Here is a 22712-nt window from a genome sequence, read left to right on the forward strand (position 1 = left end):
GACAGCTTGAATGGTAGTTGACAAAAATTGGTAGTCACAATACAGCATATGGCTAGCACATAAAAGAAGACAGCAATGAACACAATGATAAGGTTGTTTGATGTTACATAAAAATTAGGAGATTGGGTAACACTAGGTACAGAGCAAATTTAAAGCTCAGTGTAGGAAACTAAATAGATGAAGTTAGGTACTTTTTGGTTTTGCTTTTAAATAAGGCAAAAGTTTTACAGTTTTTCAATTCACTAGGGAGTGAGTTCCATAGACTAGGTCCCTTAATTTGCATAGAGTGTTTACACAGATTAAGTTTGACCCTGGGGATATCAAAGAGATATTTATTTCTGGTGTGGTGATAATGGGTCCTATTACATCTGTCCAGGGAGTTAACTTCGTGTAATTTACAAAATTTCATCATCAATTGATATGCTGCAAACTCTCACGACGGTAACTATACGAGTGTTTCTAAAATATGAACAAATATGTTACGTTTCAGTGACATCACGAATGAAGAACAGTGATTGGTTGATGGTGTAAGGTGGGCAGCCAATGAGCGGAGAGGAGTGCAGTGGCCAGCTGACTGGGTTATGTTACCAACAACACTATACCAAGCTATATGCAGGTCAAGATATCAGGCTAAATCTGGACCCTCCTGAGCAGAGTACACGCAAGATATCAGGCTAAATCTGGACCCTCCTGAGCAGAGTACACGCAGTCTTGCATGCTTGCTCGCCCGCACACTATGCTGGGAAGACGGGCTGTCCCTCTAATAAAATGGGGGTCAATGACCTCTTCATTAGGAGGGAGACGACACCTTCAGGTAACAAATTGCAGGTTAGTCATATAATACTAATAATAATTTATTTAGGAACAGTACATACATTTGTTGTTGTTTAAGATTCGCTACTTGGAATCAAAAGTTCCTAGTAGCACGGGCTATGGTGAGCCCGTAAGTACATACATAGTTGCAGCGTTACAGTACAAACATTGTTAGATTTAAAGATAGAGGTAGTACATACAATACCTAAAGCCACTAGTACGTATAGTGTTTCTGGCAAGGTGAGGTGGGGGAAAAAACAGACTAAATCTTAATAGTAATTGAACTTAAAGTATAAATTGTGTTGAATGAAAAAAAAATAAAGGATCAAAAAAGGGGGAACATGGTAGAAAATAGCTAATATACGAGTTGGTCAACAAACAGCATATTTTTTTTTTTAAATAGTAAGACATGGGTTGACATTTAGAAGTAAGGTAGGTTACATGGAGTTAATTAGGTAGTACTTAGTTTTCATCTTAAACTGGTTGAGAGAGGTACAATCTTTGACATAATTGGGAAGGTCATTCCACATTCTGGGTCCCTTGATTTGTAAAGCATTCCTAGTTTGATTAAGTCTAACTCTTGGCATATCAAATAGGTATTTGTTTCTGGTGTGGTGCTCATGGGTTCTGTTACAACCTTCTAGGAAGCTTTTAAGGTCAGGTTTAAGTGAATGTCAGGTAGGCTGCTCCATTTTCTATAAAAAAATATTTAAAAAATGAAAAAAATAAAAAAAATTGTAAAAAGAAAACAATCACTGCCTGATGTTATAATGGAAGAGGACTCTCCTTCCAAACACTAACACCTCTTCTCCTCCTCATAGTCTTCCATACACCAACAAGTTGCCAATAAAGGTAAGCAATAACTTGTACATACTTTAGTACTAAAGATTTGGGGTAAATTACATATAAATTTACTTTAAGGTTTTTCAAAGTTTTTTTTTATGGGGGGAATGTGGAACGGATTAATTCAATTCCCATTATTTCTTATGGGAAAATTAGTTTCAACTTAGGATATTTTGACTTACAATACGTCTCTGGGAACGGATTACCATCGTAAGTGGAGGCCCCACCGTATATACTTTTACTCGAATAAACATTTGAATTTGAAACATGCCCATATAATTCTGTATTCCATCTGGTAGATTGTTTATGTAGACAATAAACATTACTGGAGCAAGGCTGAACCCTGTGGTACTTGTGACATTTCTCCAGTCCGATACATTGCTTCTGAATATTGCCCTAATTTTTTATCAGTTAGAAAATGTTTCATCCATGTTAGAAGCTTACCTGTCACCCCTCTAATATGTTCCAGTTTCCAGAACAACCTCTTGTGTGGAACTCTGTCGAAATCCTTTTTTAGGTCCAGATATATGCAGTCAAACAAACCATCTTTTTCCTATAAAATCTCTGTGGCTTGATCATAGAAACTGAGTAAATTCGTTACACAGGATCTTCCAGATCGAAAACCATACTGACTGTGATATTATATTGTTTTTCTCCAGGTGTTCTACCCATTTAGTTTTAATGATTTTTTCCAATATTTTGACTATTACACTTGTCAATGATACAGGTTTATAATTCAGGGGGTCTTCCCTGCTGCCACTTTTGTAGATTGGAACTATGTTAGCCTTTTTCCACACATTATACAACCACTAGGGGTGGTTTTGGATAGTAAACTGTCACCAGGGAAAAACAAAAAAAACCTTGAGCAAGGAGCAGATGAGATGCTTTCCAACTTCAGACTCGCTTTTAACTTCATGGATGGTGAAGTACTAAAGAAACTGTTCATGACGTTTGAGAGACCAAAATTGGAATGCGCAGTAGTTGTATGGTGCCCATATCTCAAGAAGCACATCAATAAACTGGAAAAGGTGCAAAGACATGCTACAAAATGGCTTTCGGAACTGAAAAACAAGAATTACGAAGAGAGGCTAGAGGTGTTAAATATGCCAAAGCTAGAAAATAGAAGGAAAAGAGGTGATATGATCATCACTTACAAAATAATAACAGGAATGAGTTTTGGTTCACATCCAAGTTTCCGGAAAACACTAGCACTGGTCTTTAGGTGGATTGACATAACACCCTTTTGTAAGAGTATTTTTAAATCCCCACTTTAGCTACTATCTCAATAATATGAAACTAAATGTGCTTATACATTAATTTGATTTGCATGTTCTTGCATGATTTGCATTTGCATTTGGGGAGCCGGTCGGCCGAGCGGACAGCACGCTGGACTTGTGATCCTGGGTTCGATCCCAGGCGCCGGCGAGAAACAATGGGCAGTTTCTTTCACCCTATGCCCCTGTTACCTAGCAGTAAAATAGGTACCTGGGTGTTAGTCAGCTGTCACGGGCTGCTTCCTGGGGGTGGAGGCCTGGTCGAGGACCGGGCCGTGGGGACACTAAAAAGCCCCGAAATCATCTCAAGATAACCTCGAGAAGAGATTCTGTTGTTAAATATACCAGTACTGCATTGTATTTCAAGCCTTTTACCAAAATTTGTGATTTATAGACAGGAATGATATTAATGCAGTTTTCTAACATGTCCACAGACAAAGAGCAAAGCTGATAGATGGAAAGAAGGTAGCAGCTGAAATTTATGAAGAACTTTGGGCAGAGGTTCGAAGCATGGTTGAACGTGGAGAGCGAACACCTCACCTGGTGCTTGTTCGGGTGGGACGTGACCCAGCATCTGGCACGTATGTCAGAAATAAAGCAAGAGCTGCAGATAAGATTGGTTAATATAGAATAATTTTTTTTAGTGCTTTGAAATACATTTTAATAAAAAACTGTTAATAAGTACAGTACTATATTGAGTACTGTACAAAAAAAGTACAGTACAGTACTTTTACAGTACAGTACAATAAAAAGCATGAAATATTTTTGTGCTGTTCCACTACATTGTCCAAAAAGTAAGATTTTTCCTGACTGAGAAGTGAATCCCAGCCATGCAGGACAATATTTGAACTACCAGCACCATTGGATGCTTTTCAAAAGTCCCACAGAGTCATATTGGTATTAGGGAGCATGGAGATGTTCCATTTAAAATGAGCTGTAGAAAGCTCCTCATGAGCAAGTTGGCAGGCTTCTTGCTCTTATAATATATTACTAGTTCAGATTTCTGGTTGGTGTCAATGAGTGTCACATTTTGTTCAGTAATGATTTTCAAGTGCCCCTTTTCCATTAGATAGGGTTTGAGAGTCGGATGGAAGGGGTAGCAAGAGTCGGATGGATGGGTAAGTGTGGGATAGTGAGAGAGTTGGAGAGACTTGGCTGTGCCTCACTTGGGTGACTAAGTCAGCTTTGCTGTCCCTACCTTCGGTGGCCTTGATCCAGCTGCAGCACTGCCATCTGTTGGTGTTGAGTGGGGACTGGGTGGCATGACAGGTGCTAGAGCAGCTGTGTAGGAACCTCACCTTTGTCGTCCTCATTTCCTTGAGCAGGGTTTGGCTTCGGAAGCTATTTTGGTTTCTCAGGAGCTGGCTCTTTGCCACGACTGCGTTCGTTGAGTGCAGATTCCAGGAGCCCTTTGTCGGCTTCTGTGTAGCCGGGTTCCACTTTGGATGTTTTGGGGTTTGGTTCCCTGCCACTTTCCTCTACCCTTGTTCGACATCTTTCCAGGTGCTTTGTGACCAGCGCTCACCAAGCTGGTTAGGGGGCCATGATTCCATCACCTTCGTTGGGCTCACAGTACATACTATGCAAGAGTTGGCAGCCATGTGTCCTGTGCTGTGGAGGGCTTGGATCCATAGTCCACCTCCATTCGGACTGCTCACCATAGTTTATTTCAACGGAGGGGTTCTCTTCAGTCCCTGTCTGCTAGAACCAGGAGCTGGACTCTACATCTACTTCATCTTCTGATTTCTCGGGGTTTAGCGCACTCTGCTGTTCACATTCATGGAGTGTCCAGTGTCCTGGCTGGCGGTACAGATGGATGGGTGCATGGTACTTCAACAGGTGTGATACGATTGCATTTACCACTATGCCACACCACTATTTCATAATGCCCTACGAAAAATATTTAGTTTCTTAGAAATTTTGAATTTTGTTGACCATATATAGCTTCTATAAGTGTACCTTATATAAGTAAAATATCATTACAGTACAGTACAGTATTTTAAGTGTATATAATTGATTTAATTAAATATAGCAATGAAGCACAGTATAAATATGAAAATAATTGGTAGTTATCAGTCAGTGGGTTAATCCATAAATAATATTTAAGCATTTCTTAGACATTAATTTTTAAATATCCAAATACTGTATGGATCCAAAGGAAATTTTCTATGGCGTATTTAGCTAACTAAGAATCAAATGCATATTGTCCGATGCCTTTGGTTAACTTCCATTTCTGTGCTTGTTTCAGGGATTCAGAGTACTGTTCACCACTTACCACAAGACACCAGCCAGTCTACTCTACTGCATCTAATAAATCAGCTCAATGTAGACTCAGATGTTGATGGTATTCTAGTGCAGGTAAGAAACAGTACACAAATGTGCTATTACAGAAAACTGGAATGTGGGTGGTTAGTTATTTATTGACCCTTTTTGATAAATTTCTGAGTAAATCATTGTGCTGCTCCCATAGGCTTATTTTCTTTAATACCTAGGAGGCTAGAGATTTGTCAGGCAAGCTTGATATAGATACTTGCTCCATGGCCTATATTGCTATATTCTAGTCATTGTTTAAAATTCCACTTCAAAGACATTTCAACTTTCCAGCTTCCACTACCAGACCACATGGAAGAGAAAGTGGTGTGCAACTCTGTCATTCCAAGGAAGGATGTTGATGGGTTTCATGTTATCAACATTGGAAGGTGAGCTCAGCTCGAACTAATTGTGATAAAAAACATGGTTTAGAGAGTCAATAATAAAAGTTTTTGTCATCCTAGAACTGTCTCGTACTTTTGTTACACAGCTGGTTCTTAATACCAGTGATGCCAGGTTCCTGTGACTACTTTCAAGAGACAAGAACCTTTTCACAACTATCTTATTCACTCCAAGGGGCAAAGGAGGCAATTAGGATAAGATGATGAGAAATTATCTATCAAGGTGAACCACCAATCAAAATACTGTGGTACCTTCATTTACGAATTTAATCCGTTCCCAGAGACGGTTCGTCAACCGAAAATTTGAAAACCAAAACAAATTTTCCCATAAGAAGTAATGTAAATTGAATTAATCCATCCCACACACCTAAAAATATTAACTTAAAAATACATTTTATACAGAATACTACTCATATTTTTTAATACACCTTACCTTTATTGAGGACTCTTGTTGGTGTATGGAAAACGGTGTGGACGGGGGAAGGAGGAAGGATTCATCTGGGGTTCAGGGATTGGCTAGGTTTCGTGGTTGGGCGTCGGGCTTACCATTTTCATTGTCTTCCATTCGGCTTAAACTGGCACCTCGTGTGTTCACACGTTTAACCCGGGTCGTGGTGGCCTGCCTTCATCTACTAATGTCTGGCCTACCTCAACAGCTGGTTGGTTTGGGCTCCCTGCCAGTCTGCATGTCTGCTTGCCAGGACATGGTTCTTTCCCAGCTTGCTGGATTTGGGTTCCTGGTGAATTGGAGGAAGTCCCATCTGGTTCCATCTCAGGCTCTGACTTGGCTGGGCCTTGTGTGGGATTCTCGGACTGTGTCCATCTCTCTTCCTCCTGTGGCTCTGCTCCGGCTACAGTCCCGTTGTCTGCGATTTTTGAGGGGGGACCTGGGTCACTCGGCAGTTGCTCAAGCAGCTGTGCGATAGCCTGAACTTTAACTTACTGGTTTTCCCACTGAGCAGGGTCTGTCTTTGGAGTCTGTTCTGATATCTTCAGGGGCAACCCCTTTCCCTGCTCTTGCAATCGCAGGGTTCGACCTTCGGGGTCTTCGCATCGGTTGCTGCGTCTTCGGGTTTTTCGGGGTTGGTGCCTTGGTGCCTTCCTCTTCCCTAACTCGGTGTGTTCACAGATGCCTCGTCTTTTGGCTGGGGGGGACGAGGCTTGAGGGAGCCCCTTGGAAAACCAGAGTTGAATGTAAAGAAACACCATTTTCTGGGTGAGCCATGGAGGCTCCTAGACACTCTCCCTCCCTCTGGTCGGCGGTTTCATCATTTTCCGAACGGAGGGTGGTGAGACCTACCCACCTGAATGGGGTCTCCCACTTCCCCCTGTCAGGGTCCCCACTTCCCCCTGTCGGGGTCCCCACTTTCCCCTGTCGGGGTCCCCACTTTCCCCTGTCGGGGTCCCCACTTTCCCCTGTCGGGGTCCCCACTTTCCCCTGTCGGGGAGGGTGAGGCGCTAATGAGCGGGCACACTAGTTGGATGACGTGTTGATTGTTTCCATGTTTTCTATTAGGGGGAGTTCTAGGCCTCTGTTCGGATGTAGGTTGAAATTTTAACCAATTAGAGGTTTGTAATGGTTCACTTACCTTTCTGGGGTGCCTTCCCCGTTCGATGGCAGACATGACAAACTTTACATACAGAGTTCATATTGCCATTGCTCCCTTTGCCTCTCTGAGGAAGGGGGGGGCAGGTTCTGGCTCGTGGACCCCAGTAAGTATTTGAACTCCAAGGACAGATGGTACCAAACTAATATGGTATACGTCAGTTTGATAACTTCAGGGAGCCAATGGGGCTTACCCAAAAAATTGCATTTCAATACTGTACATTCAAACTTGGTTTTTTGAAGCCCCGTCGGCTCCCTGAAGCTGACTACCCACAGATAAGTAAAAACCAGGGACTTGCCTGGGAGGCGGCATGTGTGTTCTCATGTGTGTAGGATTTATTAGTGTAGGCATTTGAGTAGGTGTATATAGGGAATGTAAGGTTCCACTGTTGATTATTCACATGGGATTAATTTGTCATGTATAACCATTCCTGTGCTCTATTCCCACACTCTTATTCAATTTTGCTCAATAGTTATATTTATTAGTATTAATAATATTTAGACAGTGGATTTTTAATATTATTGTGATGATATTGTAGTATTTATTTTATTTATTTATGCATATACAAGAATGTACATAAGGAATGTGAGGATACAAATATGGTAATTACAGTCTTGTAAAGCCACTAGCACGCGCAGCGTTTCGGGCAGATATTGAAGTGGAGTGAAGTGGCAGTATTGAAGTGGAGGCATAGTGCCATTGTAGTAGTATTTGGTGATAATATTAAATGTGCAGTACAATATTTTGTCTCTATATGGATGATCATTTTGTGTTTTTCTGGGATAAATCATTTTTTTTAATTAAGAACTTTTTATACAGATCATTTTGTAATCTCCACTGTAGAGATAAACTTGTAATTTAACAGTTTTAAAAGCCATTTAAGCATTTGCCAAGAGCTAAACTTCCTTTGACTTGTCAGTATATTTATGTGAATTTACCTTTTCACATTGCCATAAATAATGATAATTATCTTTATTCTTAAACTTTCATATAATTAAAAGTAATTCACTCTCTCAATGGAAATAATAGTTTTACTAATTAATACAGTGGTACCTCGCATACCGATCGCCCCAAAAGGCGAACATTTTGGATAACGACCGGCCCGTTCGGCGTCAAATCGTCCTGCATGGCGAACGCTCGTTTGAGTAACGTCAACACCATATGGTGGGGTCGTGCTGCTTCTTGCACTCTGATGCAGAAAAAAATCTCTAATATTTCTGAGGCTTGTATATCTACTAAGTTTCCATCTACCTGTATGTCCTTAAGTTCTTTTATTAACCATTTCAAATAATGTCATTGTCTGTCCTGTCAGTTCCTAACTCTTCTATCTCCCATTCACATGAGGGTTAATTCCTTTTGTCTTTCCTCTTAACTCATCCCTCTGAGAAGGGAGAGATGATGGGTGGACAGTAAGGATCAGTGACCAATGTTTACCCAGCAGTAATTGAGGATCTTGTTGTAAGCCAATTGACAGATCAAAAGAGGAAGAACTCTAAAGCCTTCTAATAGGAATTAGGAGTGATTTTATGTATCCACCTATGAGAAAAACAAAGTTTTGAAGCATCAGCAGAAATTTTGACACCACATGCATAGTACTACAAAAGTATGCTGATACCAATACAGTGATAAAAGTCTACTGGATAGTAAAATATTACCAGCCACATCAATAAACTGGAAAAGGTAAATCTACCACACTGAAGCAGTTGAGAATCAAAATAAACAAAATGGCTAACGTGGATATTAAACTGTCAACTAGAGACAAATTTAAAAGGGTTAACTGATAGAGATAAGAAATGGAGGTTTTATGAACTGGTTAGTGAAAATTGGGGATTTGATAAAGATTCATGAAGGTAATGTTCTTCTATTAGAAAGAAGAAATTACTAGCTTGACTGACAAGGTGGAGACAGGAGATACAAATCAAAGAACTAATGAAAAAATTAAATATGGAAATTGAAGGGAAGGGGGAAAATTTTGAAGAAATTAACAAGAAAATAATATATTGCAAAGGAACTTGGAGAACCCTTATTGGCTAACAATAATAGGGAGTTAAGGACATCATAATTGAAATTCCATGGACAGCTCAAGTAGAGGAAGTTACCAATGATTGGAAAATTACAAAGAGAATATGAAAGGAACATATGTACAAGTTGTAAAAGAGGAAGAAACTATCAAAGAAGTATGTTTTGAAGGGAAAAAACAGATAAGCAGCAAGGATCAAATATTAAGCAAACAATTAAAAAGAACGGGTTACAAGCAGTAAATTAAAACAAAACACTGTAGACAGAAGTAAGTCTGCAAAAATTTGTGGGTGTTTGGAAAAGGAAATACCATCTAGGGTAACCATCCCTGTTACCTAGCAGTAAAATAGGTATCTGGGTGCTAGTCAGCTGTCATGGGCTGCTTCCTGGGGGTGGAGGCCTGGTCGAGGACCGGGCGCCGCGGGGACACTAGAAAGCCCCGAAATCATCTCAAGATAACCTCAAGATAGGGTATACAGAGCAGCAGAAGGGAAAAAAATAGAGAAAATAGGTGGATGAGAAGGTCTCGCAACAAAGGAAATTCTCAATGATTTTAGAAGGATAGGTAAGTATCGAATAATATTGAAACAAATGAGTGCTGAGGAATGCCAGGAAATTGCAAAATGTGGTTGGGAAATGGTGGTCATTAAGACATGACATTTCAAAAGATGACAGGGAGAAGTTAAAACTCAAGCTTGCCGAAGCAAAATATCTAAATGAAGGTAGGAATGAGAACAGAATAAATCCTTTTTTTTTCTAAAAGGTGACAGGTATTGGGAACCTGTGAAATGGGACATAAAAGCAATCTAGGAAAATAAATAGAAGGGGAGTGAAAAACAGACAGAGTGGGAACATGTTTCTGAAAATCTATATGGAGTGAGATGAAAAATACTGAAGTTAAATGATATAATGTAGCTTAAAATGCCAAAGATTTAACACTGACAGAGACAAAACTTGAAGATAATATTTTAAATGATGTCGTATTCCCGAGGGGCTACTCAGTTTGGAGACGGGACAGAAAAATTAGAAAAGATGGAGTTGCCGCCATGCTGGTGAAAGAATGCCTGGAGGTAAGAGACTTAATAGTTGACAACCCACAAGAAGTTGACATAGTGGCATGTTAGATTTGGTTTAGCATGATTAACTGGTAATCTTTAATGCCTTCAGTCCACCAGCAAGCAACATGTGAACAGAGGAGCAGCTGGATGACAAATGAGAAGGCCTCATAATGGTAACGAGTCATTACAGTAAGAGCAGGTACAGTAAAGGTAAATCACAATTGTTGGTATGTGGCAACTTCAACTTAAATTCAATAGAGTGGGAGACACACGAAGAAAAAACAAAGGACATTTGGACTGGCAGTCACATAAACCTTATCCTGGAAACATTCATATTCCTACACAAGAATGAGGGAAGGGGATATTCCATCATGCTGGATTTGATATTCACCATGAAAGAGGAGGTATTTGACATTATCTTTACCCCCTTATTTGTAAAAGCACCCATGTCCTTCTGTAAATAAAATATGCAATGTATTATAACCTAGAAGAGAATGGGGAAATGAAACAACTGGAAAACTTGATTTCAAGTGAGGACAATATGGGGAACTTTGCAAGTTTTTTGAATTGGAAAGATTTGTTGTTAGGCAAAAAAATAAATGAGATGTATGCCAAATTTTGAGATACTGTATATGAAGGTACGACAAAATTTATCCCAAGACAACAGTGGTGCAGAACTAGAATGCAGGAGTAGTTTAACATAGTGTGAAAGGGCCAGAGAACGAGACAAAAAAAAAAAAAAAGACTATAGTGTAAGAAGTCTAACCCTCAAACATACCAGGAACACAAACAAACAAGAATCATTTGTTGTGTTTGGCTACTTCCTGTATAGTATAGTTTCTACCTTATCAAACCTTTGTACTAACTACAGTCCTGATGGTGCAGAGATAAAACACTCGCCTGGCACTTCGAGAGTGATTTGGCCTAGGTTCGTATCCTGGCTGGGGAGGGTTGACTAGGTGCTAATCTTTAACTGTATGCCTATGTTCACCCAGCAATAAATGTGTACCTGAGTGTTAAACAATTTGATGGGTCGAATTCCAGGGAAAATAAGGATTAAGGACCTGCCTGAAATGCTATGCATGCTAGTGACTTTACAAGAATGTAAGAACACTTGTACTGTGTATATATAAATAAATAAATAAAAAACTTAATTATTTTAAGTTATGCCCATGAAACGCTTTATGTATTTGTGATCTTATTAAATATACATTGTAACAATGATTACACAATGTATGTTATTCTTTTGTATATTTGTTAAATAAAATTATTATTATTAACACAGATATCACACTAACATGATATATATCAATGAGAAAATGCCCCAGGGCTGTGAGGTGGCAATGCCGAGGTCGTAGGTTCATGCCACCTCACAGCCCTAGTGAATTCTCATTATTATTATTATTATTATTATTATTATTATTATTATTATTATTATTATTATTATTATTATTATTATTATTATTAACAGCAGTGAGAAGAGAGGCAGAAAGAAACTTTGAGAAAGGAATTGCATATACAGTAACTCTAAAACTGAACCAGGCTCATTCTATAAATTCATTATAAGCAAAATGTACATAAAGGATAAAGTCCAGAGGTTGAAAATGGAACAGATTCATGGAGAATTAAAAGGAAATGTGTGAAACACTAAACAAAGAGTCCCAAAGTGTGTGTGTGCAAAATGAAGTCTTCAGAGAACCAAATACAATATGAATTTCAGAGAATACCATAGAGTACATAGAGGTGTCTTGAGATGAAGTGGGAAAAATGCTAAAGAAGCTAGGTAAGATCAAAGCAGTTGACCCAGATGGAGTTTCACATTTGGTTTAGAGGGAATGTGCATCTGAGCTCAGCACTTTACTCTGATTTTTCAGCTAATTTTTTGTATTGGAGCCTTGGCAAATATATAGGAAAAAGCAAATATTGTTCCAATGTGCAAAAATGGTAGCATGAAAGACCCTATTGTTTATAGACCCAGTTCATTAACAAGCATAGTATTCAAAACACTAGAAAAAAAATTCTAGTTTTTCTTGTTAAAAAATTACACCTGGAGAGTAATGACATAATAAGTCAGTCAGTATGGTTTTCAAATAGAAAGATCATGTGTTAAAAGTCTACGGTAGAATACTTAGCTTTCATGATAGAGCCACAGAGATTCTACAGGGAAGAGATGGTTGGGTTGACTGTGTATTTGGCCCTAAAAAGGGCTTTTGACAGAGTCCTACACAAGAGGTTGTTCTGGAAACTGGAACTTGCTGGAGGGATGACAGGGATACTTAAGACATGGAGGAAAAATTATCTGACAGTCAAATGAGGGCAGTAATCAGAGAATATATGACTGGAGGAGTGTTACTAGAGTACCACCACAGGGCTCGGTTCTTGCATTAGTAATATTCATTGTCTACATAAACAATCAACCAGAAGGAATACAGAATTATATGAACATGTTTGTAGATGGAGTCCTCACTTACAAATTATGTGGAAAGGAATTAACCCCTGCACTGCACACCTGTTTTTGACAAAAACTTCATAGTGCAATTGTTAAGGACATATTTTTGTTGTTTTTATAGATGTTCAGATAAAGTTAATGTCAAAATGTTTCCAAACTCGACTATTTTCATTTCAAAACACAGTGATGAAAACATTTAAAAACATTAAAATATAGCCTAATTCAACAAAAAAAAGGACAACTCTCAAAACGACATTTGTTGGCAGGTGCAGATGAGGGGTAAAGGACTCGAATAAAGAACGAGACCTAGGGGTGATTTTGGATAGTAAGCTGTGACCAGAGGAACTCGCACAGAACATTGTGAGAGGAGCGCATGCGTTGGTTTCCAACTTCACACCTGCTTTTAATTACATGAATGTTGAAATACTGAAGAAACTCTTCATGACTTTTATGAGACCAAAATTTGAATACAGTATGCAGCAGTTGTATGGTGGCCAAATCTTAAGAAGTGCATAAACTGGAAAAGGTGCAATGGCATTGTACAAAACGGCTTCCGGAGCTGAAAAACAAGAGTTATGAGGAGAGATTAGAGGGATTAAACATGCCAAAACTAGAAGATAGAAGAAAGAGGTGATATGATACCACTTACAAAATACTAACAGGAATCTACTAAATTGACAAAGAGGAATTCCTGAAACCATCAACTTCATGAACAAGAGGACACGGGTTCAACCAAAAGAAACAAAGCTGGCAAAAAATATTAGAAAGTTTTCTTTTGCAAACAGAGTGGTAGACAGTTGAAACAAGTTAAGTGAGATGGTGGTGGTGGCCAAAACCGTCAGTAATTTCAAAGTGTTATAAGACAAAAAGTACTGGGAAGACGGGGCACCACGAGCATAGCTCTCATCCTGTAACTACACTTAGGTAATTACATGGAGCATATAATGTGCATGAGACTATTGATTGAACATGAACCTGAAAATGTATTATTGTTGCAGGTTTTGTTTAGATATGAGCAGTATGGCTCCATGCACCCCGTTAGGGGTCATGGAGCTTATTAAGCGGTATGGTGAGTCAAATGTGATGATGTGCATGTTTTTCTTTTTCTTCCTTTTGTTGATAAAAATTCTTGCATACATAGTTATGTGTTTTATTTATATATATATCATAGAGCTCAAATTTTGTTAATTGTATGATGGCTTGAATTTAACCCACCCTTTGTAATTCCTAGTTTCAGCTGTGTCAGTAGACCCCCTCTTTATCTGTGTCTTCAGGATGTTCAGAAACATATATTTTGTGTTGCTTTGTAATATTGTACAGAAACATTTGGAAAGATAAAGAAGCAACTTTGTTAAAAAGAGAGAGTATCTAGAGAATGTTAAATTGTTGCTCTCTAATACTCATAAATGCTGCTTAAGACAGTAATTTATTCTGCACTTTCAAAAATCTGGACTAATTGGAGCCAGACCTGTTTTAAACTTACAAATATTCTGAACTTTCAGATATTTTCTAATTTTTTTGTTTTAAAATCTTTGGATGTTCTCTTACTGCAAAACTGAAAACACATTTTTGCATGTTTACACATACATAAATATGATCCATCTCAAGACTCACAACATACATCCAGTCATGATAGACATGAATTTTATGCCTATCATGACTGGAATCATTGCATGTAGTCACATATTTAGGGAATCTTGAGATGATTTAAGGGAGACAATGGTAAGGTTAACTCAAGGCATCACAGAGTGTACCAACTCCTTGTGATTCTGTATAAAAGATTCAACCACAACTCTCAAAACACTCCACTGATATGAAATATTTGGAAGACTAAGACCACAGGTGTTGCCACTAACACAACAACAGGGCTAAAGGAGCTTCCTACCTCCCACTTGCAGTTTAAACAAACCAAGCACAACAGGGAAAACAGAACAACATGGGTGGTAATGGGAATACCTGAGAATCTGGCTCATAGGATTGTTTCACTATGTTCCTCTAGTCTGTTCTCTTGATTTCCCCTACATAAAAAATAGTGAAATAGCCTAACTATAAGCAACCCACTTAACCTTCCAGAGCTGATTCCCATTAGTCCCTAAAAGAATCAATAATAAAGGGTTATAAATTTCTCTAAACACAATTTTTATGCTGGGGCCAATTGCATAAAAAATGTAGTGCATTCGGGTATAATTCAGTAAGAGGATAGGTTGGTTCATCACCCTATTTCTGGGATAAAACCCCTCTGATGTTTATGTAGGCAATTCATCATGGTATGCAAAGCAACAAACGCGGATAAAGATTGTTATGAACCAACCAAAACGTCTGTAGAATGGGGGGGAAGGCACAGGTGGAAGGTGATCTGGAGCAGAGATCATGGGACTCCAGCTGCCAAACCAGTCAGCCAAAGGTGGTATGATCCAGGGTAATACAATGCTGCCCTGGTTGAAACACCTTAGGAAAGTATCTAGCAGCAGATGTTTGATTCAATATCCAGAAACCCCAATGTCTGATCGGGACTTGACTGAGAAGAAAGCGGTGGCATATTTCCTCAGATCATGTGCATATGGTTATGGACTAGGCTGACTAAGATATATCACCCACTATAAAAAGCTGGGAGAGAGAATCCTTAGAACATTGAGTAACATAGCAGAGTAATAGGAGGTACACCAAGCCAGGAGACTGGCACAACACTGCCAAAAGACATTGTATTATGTACAGATTGTTGGACAAACCATGCCAGAGGTGTATAGCAACCGTAAAACAGTAGGAGACAAATTCTTGCCAAGGAATTAAGGTGGAGGCTGCTGCTAAAAAAGGGTGTAAAGCTTGTTGATCCAATTTCCACTAGCTAGTGAAAAAGGAAAAGATTTAAGAGTGAAGACCTTCAAATGAGGAAAAATCTAAAATTATGAGAGAATGAAAACCAAACAATTAAATAAATTCTCAGATTTCTTTCCATGATTAGATAGAGCATGAAAAAGACAGTGATTAAAAACCTAGTGTTGAATGTAATGAAATGCCAATTTCTGGGAGAGCCATGGTGACTTCCTGAAACTATCTTACTGAGATGGCTCCCAACTACTAAATTACTTCAGCCATGAAGTTCTGATTGGCCTACCTGAGACCAGAGCCAGAATCTGGCCCTCCCTCACAGAGGCACAGGGAGCAAGTGACACTACCTCACCAGGAAAGGCATCCAGAAAGTTGACAAACTAAAGTATATGCTTTTTAAGGTGTAAATGAATGACTTTGCAATTATCCGTTTAGCACATCTTTCCACTTGCAACTTCCGTGACTCTATTACTCTGCTCAACTAGTAATTTATTAAATATGTAAGCCAAGGGTGCAAAGATAATATTCAGAACAGGGCTTCTGGTAGCCTTAATATGTTTCGGTAACTCATGTCATGCTGGATGTGCCTCACCTCCATAGGCCATTGTTCTCATAACTGTCAGTGGCACTTAGCTCCTAAGCTTGGGTGTGATGGTTATGCTCCAACATGGTTAACCCTTGCACTCTGTACACCTTCCTCAGATGTTCGACCCATGATGCACGTACCATCCTGTGATTTTTTAGCTACCAATAACATATTTCATTGCACTCACTTGAAACTCACTTGGGTGCACTGGGATCCCAATTGGCGCCTGGGGCCTCTGACAAACATCTGCCATCTCGGGAAAAATCAAGGATTTTTGCCCACAGGTGGTTAGCTTGAAGGATTGGGCTCTAGTTCCTGACCAAGTTGTGTGGCTATACAGTATTGTGAATAGCACTTCTCGTGATGAATTGGATGCATGAGAGCCTGTAAGTGACTGATGATTGTGATAGTGACCTGGTGAGGCAGCCTGCCTTATTTATGATCCAGATGTGATGACCTCATCACTGGATCTGTCTCAGTGGATGCCTTGTTGGTTGACCCAATTTCCTTGGTTCCCTGTTCCAAGGATCACATCTCTCATGTTGTTAGCAGTGTCATAAAGTCTAGCCAGCTTGCAGTCAACCTTCAGGGCCGTGATGTTCATAAATACGTAGTTTTGGCTGCTGTCTTCCCTAATATGTGCTGGGCCAATATTCGGGCTCAGGGTGTTTTGGCATCCTAACATGGCGTTGGTGGCTAGGAATTTGGTTAATGAACTGGTCCAAGTCAGTCTCATGTGGCCTTGGGCCATGTTACCCAACCTGGGTTTTCTTCTGTGTCTTAGTTCCTACTGCTTCTGCTGCTCCTGATAAGTTCCTTCGTGTTCTCTGGGATTAGTTAGCCTCAGGGAGCCACTCAGGTGCTCCTGCTAGAAACCCAGCATTGAATGTAATGGAATTCCTTTTTCTGGAAGAGCCCTGGTGGCTTTCCTGAAAACCCTCATTCCAGGTTCGTCGGATTGTCATGGGTTTATTTTATCTACATCAGAACTTATTTGGTAAGCCAGCTGGAAGTCTGGGCTGAGCTGCCTGGTGGTGATAATTGGTACTAACGAGTTTCGAGCTTGTTTGAGTGAATCCCCTGTTCCATGTGAATTGATTGCAGAGTTGTTTGGTGATTTCGTGTCTCCATTCTTGTGAGTGCTCCAGTTGACTTCCTGGAGGCTTTCCAGGAAGCCGTCAGTGCAGAAAAGCTGCACTGACTTCCTGGAGGCTTTTTTTTGGTGGGGTGGCAGATTGTCACCTGCTCCCAGCACCTCTGTGAGGGGGAGGGGGGGCTAGGTTCTGGCTCAGGTCCCTGGTAGGCCAAACAGAACTTCCACAAATGATGTGACCATGAAGCAATCTCAGGAAGATAGCTTTAAGATCCCCCCCCTCCCCCGGGGCTCCTTCAGAAAAAGGCGTCATTGCATTCAATACTGGGTTTTTGGCAAACACAAATTTGTTTATTTGTATTTGTGAACGGTTCAGTATTTTGGTAGCATTTGCTCTTGACCAGATCAAATGCAGGGTCAGTGGCTGTAGTTACTGTATTAATGTTCTTGTTGTTTCTTTGGTTACAAAATTTAGATTTCAAAATCTTAAGTACTATATATAAAAGAAAAATTACATAATTTATTTTACTTTCAGACATAGAGACCTTTGGCAAGAATGCAGTAGTTTGTGGTCGTAGTAAGAATGTTGGGATGCCCATTGCTATGCTGCTGCATGGAGATGGTATTCGCACAGATGGTATGGACTAAGTTTGATTTTATAACTCAAGGTCTTTCTTGAGCATTTAAATAAGAGGCATATTTTGTCATTTAAATAAAAAGTTATTAGACTATTTTTTATAGTCATTTTAGTGGAAGTAGAGTTAACATTAGCCATGTCTAACCCAGTAATATAAATGTACACAGATGATTTGAATGAAAGACATTACTGCCTCTGCCTTAATCTCCACAGGAGAAATTGGTGGTATGGATTCAACAACAACTATATGTCATCGCTATACACCAATGGAGCAACTATGTTTCTTTCTTGCTAGAGCAGACATCATTGTTACTGCAACTGGCCTTCCAGGTCTCATCACTGGAGATATGATCAAGCCAGGATGTGCCATACTAGATGTTGGAATTAATCGAATCACAGATCCTATTACAGGCAAACCCAAACTTGTTGGCGATTGTGACTTTGAAAGTAAGTATAAATTCTTAAATTTCTGGCAGTATTAGGTCGTAACTAATTAAAAAAAACTCCAGTGGATTTTCTCACCATTTAATGATGTGATGGAGGGAAAAAATTGTCATTGCTTTCCCCACACTTCATAACAGGATTGGGTGAGGTAAATTATTTATATCTTTCCACTGGCACTGCAGGCAATACTGGGCAAACTTGTGTTGAGGCTGTTTCAGCAGCCCCTCTCCAGCATTGCTTATCTGTCAGTGTCTGAGGGAGTCAGCTCTAACAATTTTGGCCAGCCTCCTACCTGTTTGATCCTGGTCTTTTAATTTCTTGTTTTATTTCTAAGTCATATTCGCATTCCACTTGTTGACTACCCTCACTGCATGTGAATGTTCTCTGCTTTTGTTCCCTTCCACCGCTCTTGTGATCTCTAGGTTCGTCCACCAGGGGCCATGCACCTGTTGCAGTGTCTCCGACTTCCTCTTTGGGTTTTTCGAGGTTCAGTGCTATGATGTCTTCCGGATCCCTCACTTGATGTGTTCCATCTCTTTGCTGGGCTTTGTGACCAGTGTTCACCAAGCCAGCCAGGGGTGGTGGGCTCCGTTGCTCTGTCAGACCCACAGCACGGTGCGGGAATTTGCCGCGATGTGGCTTTCCCTGCGGTAGATTCAGCTTGCTCGAGGCTCTATGATCCGGCTCCATTCGGACTGCACCCCAGTGATTCACCTCAGGGGTGAAGAGTTCACCTCGGTTTACCTCTGGACCCCCTCTGGCCTGAACCGTGTGGGGACTCTCTGGTTCTTGGCTCTTTGGGCCTGGTCGCTTAGAGTGGATCTTCTGCCAAGTTCTCGGGGTTTAATTCTCTGTGTGGCTCACATCAGGGGGCGTGTCCGATGTCCTGGCAGATAGCCTGTCTTGGTTCATTTCCCAGTCCATTTCATGGACGGTCGATGCCGACTCCTTCAGTTGGCTTTGCAGGGTGTTCGGGCCCCCCGGAGGTGGACCTCCCCATGTCTGCGTAATCGAGATGTCTCCCAGTGTATGTGGCACCCTTCCCCAACTGCGAAGCTACGCTGTAGACGCTTTTCAGCAGTACTGGTTGTGGTAGGGTTACCTGTACCTCTTTTCCCCTAGTCCAGCTGTTGCTGGACTAGGAATAATAGGAATAAGAAGAGGATAGCAAGGGAGCGTAGGAGAAGACAATGAACAGAAAAAGGGGAGAAGAGAGAAAGAAAAGGAAAGAGAAAGAAAGATAAATGGAAGGGGTAAGCTTATGTTAAGTCACGTTTGTTAGGAAGATTAGAGCATTTGAGTATATACTGTGAAAGGGAAGAGTCCACAGCAACATAGCCAGAACTCAAGTTCATGTTGGGTGCATTGTGTATAAGAGCCGATTCTACAAGACGGCGTCTGTGTAGAGTAGAGGCAGGAAAGATTCTATCCTCTTCTTATTCCTATTACTATCTCCTTCGGTGGTTATAATAGGAGCTGCTTCGTATGGGCCAATATGCCTTCTGCAGTTCTCCCCTACACCTTACTTTCCTCCTCAGCTCTCTCTTGCCTATTTATTGCCTGTCTCTACCTCTTCATCACAATCGACTTGAGAATGGTCCATGACGGACCGAAATGTCGTCGTCCCTTTAACTTCTAGTGTGTGGTCTGGTCAACTCCCTCCGTTCCTCCTTCCCATTCTTCCCCTCCATCTCTTGCCTCTCCCCACCGCCTGTCGGTGCGGGCTGATGTCCATCGCTCTCCAAACGGCCGTCGTGTGTGCTCTCGTTCAGCTTCTCCTGTTGAGACGCTGGAATCCGTTGCCCAGTACGTAGTTGCTGGGACACTGGTCTCTTTAAGTCAGAAGCTTAAGCCTGGCTCCTCTCCATCCTCCTCCCCGACGGGTAAGAAGGTTTTGCTTTCTTCCTCGGCCCCTCTTTCTGCCTCTATCGCTCCTTTCCCTCCCATTTCGGTGGTTGCGCCCCCTGTTCCTGCTATGGAGGTTTCTTTGGCCCCCACTTCCCTCTCGGTTGCTGCCCTTGCTGAGGTGCGCTCCCCTCCTTCTACTCCCCCTCTTCCTGCTGCTGTCCTTGACTGCTCCTCTCCGTTGTCCCCTCCTCTTCCTCCTCCTCCTCCAGACCCCGCCCGCCCACCGCTGGTCTGTTCTTCCGCTTCCTTCCCTCCGTCTTTGCTCGGTTTACCCATGCCTTAACCCTGACTTTGCTGACCCTGATCCCGACCCTGATATTCTTTAACGTGCTATGTTGCTCTTTCGCCTTTGTTTCTTCCTTGTTCTCTGTTGTTGTCCTTTCTCTTCTCGTCGATGTCTATTCTTCAATGGAACGTTCAAGGTTATTACACCAATTTCCTCGAACTCCAACTTCTGATTTCGCGGTTTTTGCCCCTTTGTGTCTGTCTCCAGGGGCCGATGCTTGGTGCTCGTCCTGGTCGTTTTCGTGGCTATTCCTTTCTCTCACCCCCCCCCCCCCCAGGCGTTGCTGGGGCTCCGAATTCTTCTGCTCTCTTGATTCGCTCTGATGTTCCCTTTGTCCCCTTACTTTTTCCTTCGCCTCTCCATTGTTCTGTTGCTCGTATCTTTGTGGAGAAATGGTACACAGTTTGTTCCATTTGTCTCCCCCCCGAGTGTCCCGCTTTCTCTTCCTGATCTGAAACACCTCCTGAACTCCTTGCTCTTGCTGGGTGATTTCAATTGTCGTCATTCTCTTTGGGGTGATGTTCTGATGAATGCCCGAAGTAAAATATTATTGTTATTATTATTATTATTATTATTATTATTACACTGCACTATTCATCAAAGCAGTGCATAAATATCTGCAAATTAAAACTAGTATAGTACTGTGGGCTACGTGCTCGACTCACAATTGCACATTCCAGGTTCAATCTCCATGGAGGAGAGAAATAGTTAGGCACATTTCCTTTAACCTGATGCGCAAGTTCACCTAGCAGGATGTTGGTATATCCTGTTTCGTGTTGCATCCAGAGGAATGTCATTTGGGGGTGGGGCGGGGAACTTGTTACAAGCCTAAATACAGGCTTCCTCTACCTGAGAGTGGGAATTATTCTTATTATTATTCACTTGAGTTTAATATATCAGCGTATCAATGGACCTCTAAGTTACCACTTATTTTTTTACTTTGCAGGTTGTGCAGAAAAAGCCTCTTACATAACTCCAGTGCCAGGTGGTGTGGGGCCAATGACTGTGGCCATGTTGATGCGGAACACAGTTTTAGCTGCTAAGAAAAATATAATTTATTAAAGCTGTGAAACTAATATTCATGATTTCATTTTTAATATCCTTTGTGTGCCAGTAGTCTTCACTGTACAGTACTGTATTTGTCTTCTTTATTTTTATAAATAACCATAAAGAGTGAATTAAGATACTGTAGCAGTTACTCTTCTATTAGGATCAGGTGGTGGTGTAGCTGGTAACTGGGGTTGTAGGGTGGGAGGTTGTACAGGATCATCCGTTGTCGTAGGTGGTGGTACTGCTGGTAACTGTGGTCGAAAAGTGAACGGCGTAGTCGGCGGATGTGTTTCTGGAGGGATGTCTGGGGCAGCGTCACAGTATGCTGGTTTAAGGCGGTCGATGGAGATGTTTACCCACTGTCCTCGGCGTTCAATGGTGAAGAACTTCGGTGTTCGAGAAACCACTTTAAATGGTCCTTCGTAAGGTGACTGTATAGGGGGTCGAACAACGTCGATTCTTAAAAACACGTGTTCAGATGTGTGGAGCTCATGAGGCGCACATGTAGCACGAGTTGTTGGTTGGTTGGCGTGGTGGTGTAGGCCGAATGCTTGTCATGGCCGCCCGTAATTTCTGGACAAAAGTGGGATCTGGGGGTGTGATGAGTGGCGTTGTGGGGTTAAGAATTCGCCCGAAAGCCGCAGGCTAGATCCGTATACTATGTCTGCTACCAAGAATATACTTCCCTCCTTTGTGGCCAAACGAATGCCAAGCAAGACTAATGGAAGGTTGTCGATCCAATCATCAGGGCGTGCTTGAGCTCTTAGGCCGGCTTTTAGTTGTCTATGAAAGCGTTCTACCATTCCGTTAGACTCAGGGTGGTATGCTGTGGTTCGGTTGTGTGTGGTGCCGAGGAATTCCATAAGTTCCTTTCGTAGATATAATTTGAATTGCCGTCCTTGGTCGGTGATGATGACAGAGGGGCTGCCAAAATGGGCGACCCATCCAGAGAGGAAAGCCTGGGCCATTGACTCGGCTGAGATGTTGATTAATGGTATTGCTTCCGGCCATCTGGAGAATCGATCGATGTAGGTGAGTAGATAAGAATATCCTCTTGCCGACGGTAACGGTCCAACGATGTCTACATGCACCACCTCGAAATGGT

At 41.2% G+C, this 22712-nt stretch overlaps 1 protein-coding gene across 3 annotated transcripts; it reads left to right on the forward strand.

Moving 5' to 3' along the window:
- Positions 1-270: 270 nt before the first annotated feature.
- Nmdmc (NAD-dependent methylenetetrahydrofolate dehydrogenase) lies at positions 271-21635 on the forward strand. Of its 3 annotated transcripts, none has more exons than XM_045768101.2 (8): positions 333-814; positions 3365-3549; positions 5179-5288; positions 5535-5629; positions 13773-13843; positions 17818-17919; positions 18133-18366; positions 21504-21635. In XM_045768101.2, exons 2-8 carry the CDS (start codon positions 3441-3443, stop codon positions 21617-21619), a joined length of 837 nt encoding a protein of 278 aa, XP_045624057.1. In that variant the 5' UTR covers positions 333-814; positions 3365-3440; the 3' UTR covers positions 21620-21635. The 3 variants fall into 3 exon arrangements, with proteins under 3 accessions (XP_069174919.1, XP_045624057.1, XP_045624056.2); XM_045768100.2 differs by having other exon boundaries at positions 347-828; XM_069318818.1 differs by lacking the exon at positions 3365-3549 and having other exon boundaries at positions 271-814.
- Positions 21636-22712: the final 1077 nt, after the last annotated feature.

This window comes from Procambarus clarkii, chromosome 91 (assembly GCF_040958095.1).
Source record: "Procambarus clarkii isolate CNS0578487 chromosome 91, FALCON_Pclarkii_2.0, whole genome shotgun sequence".
Classification (NCBI taxonomy): Eukaryota; Metazoa; Arthropoda; class Malacostraca; order Decapoda; family Cambaridae; genus Procambarus; species Procambarus clarkii.

Bases quoted from the DNA above. Each gene is read 5' to 3' on its own strand.
- Nmdmc (XM_045768100.2), top strand. From the start codon at position 716: ATGCTTGCTCGCCCGCACACTATGCTGGGAAGACGGGCTGTCCCTCTA. The intron at 829-3,364 runs GTTAGTCATATA...ACATGTCCACAG, and splicing joins CTTCAGGTAACAAATTGCAG to ACAAAGAGCAAAGCTGATAG. The intron at 5,289-5,534 runs GTAAGAAACAGT...TCAACTTTCCAG, and splicing joins TTGATGGTATTCTAGTGCAG to CTTCCACTACCAGACCACAT.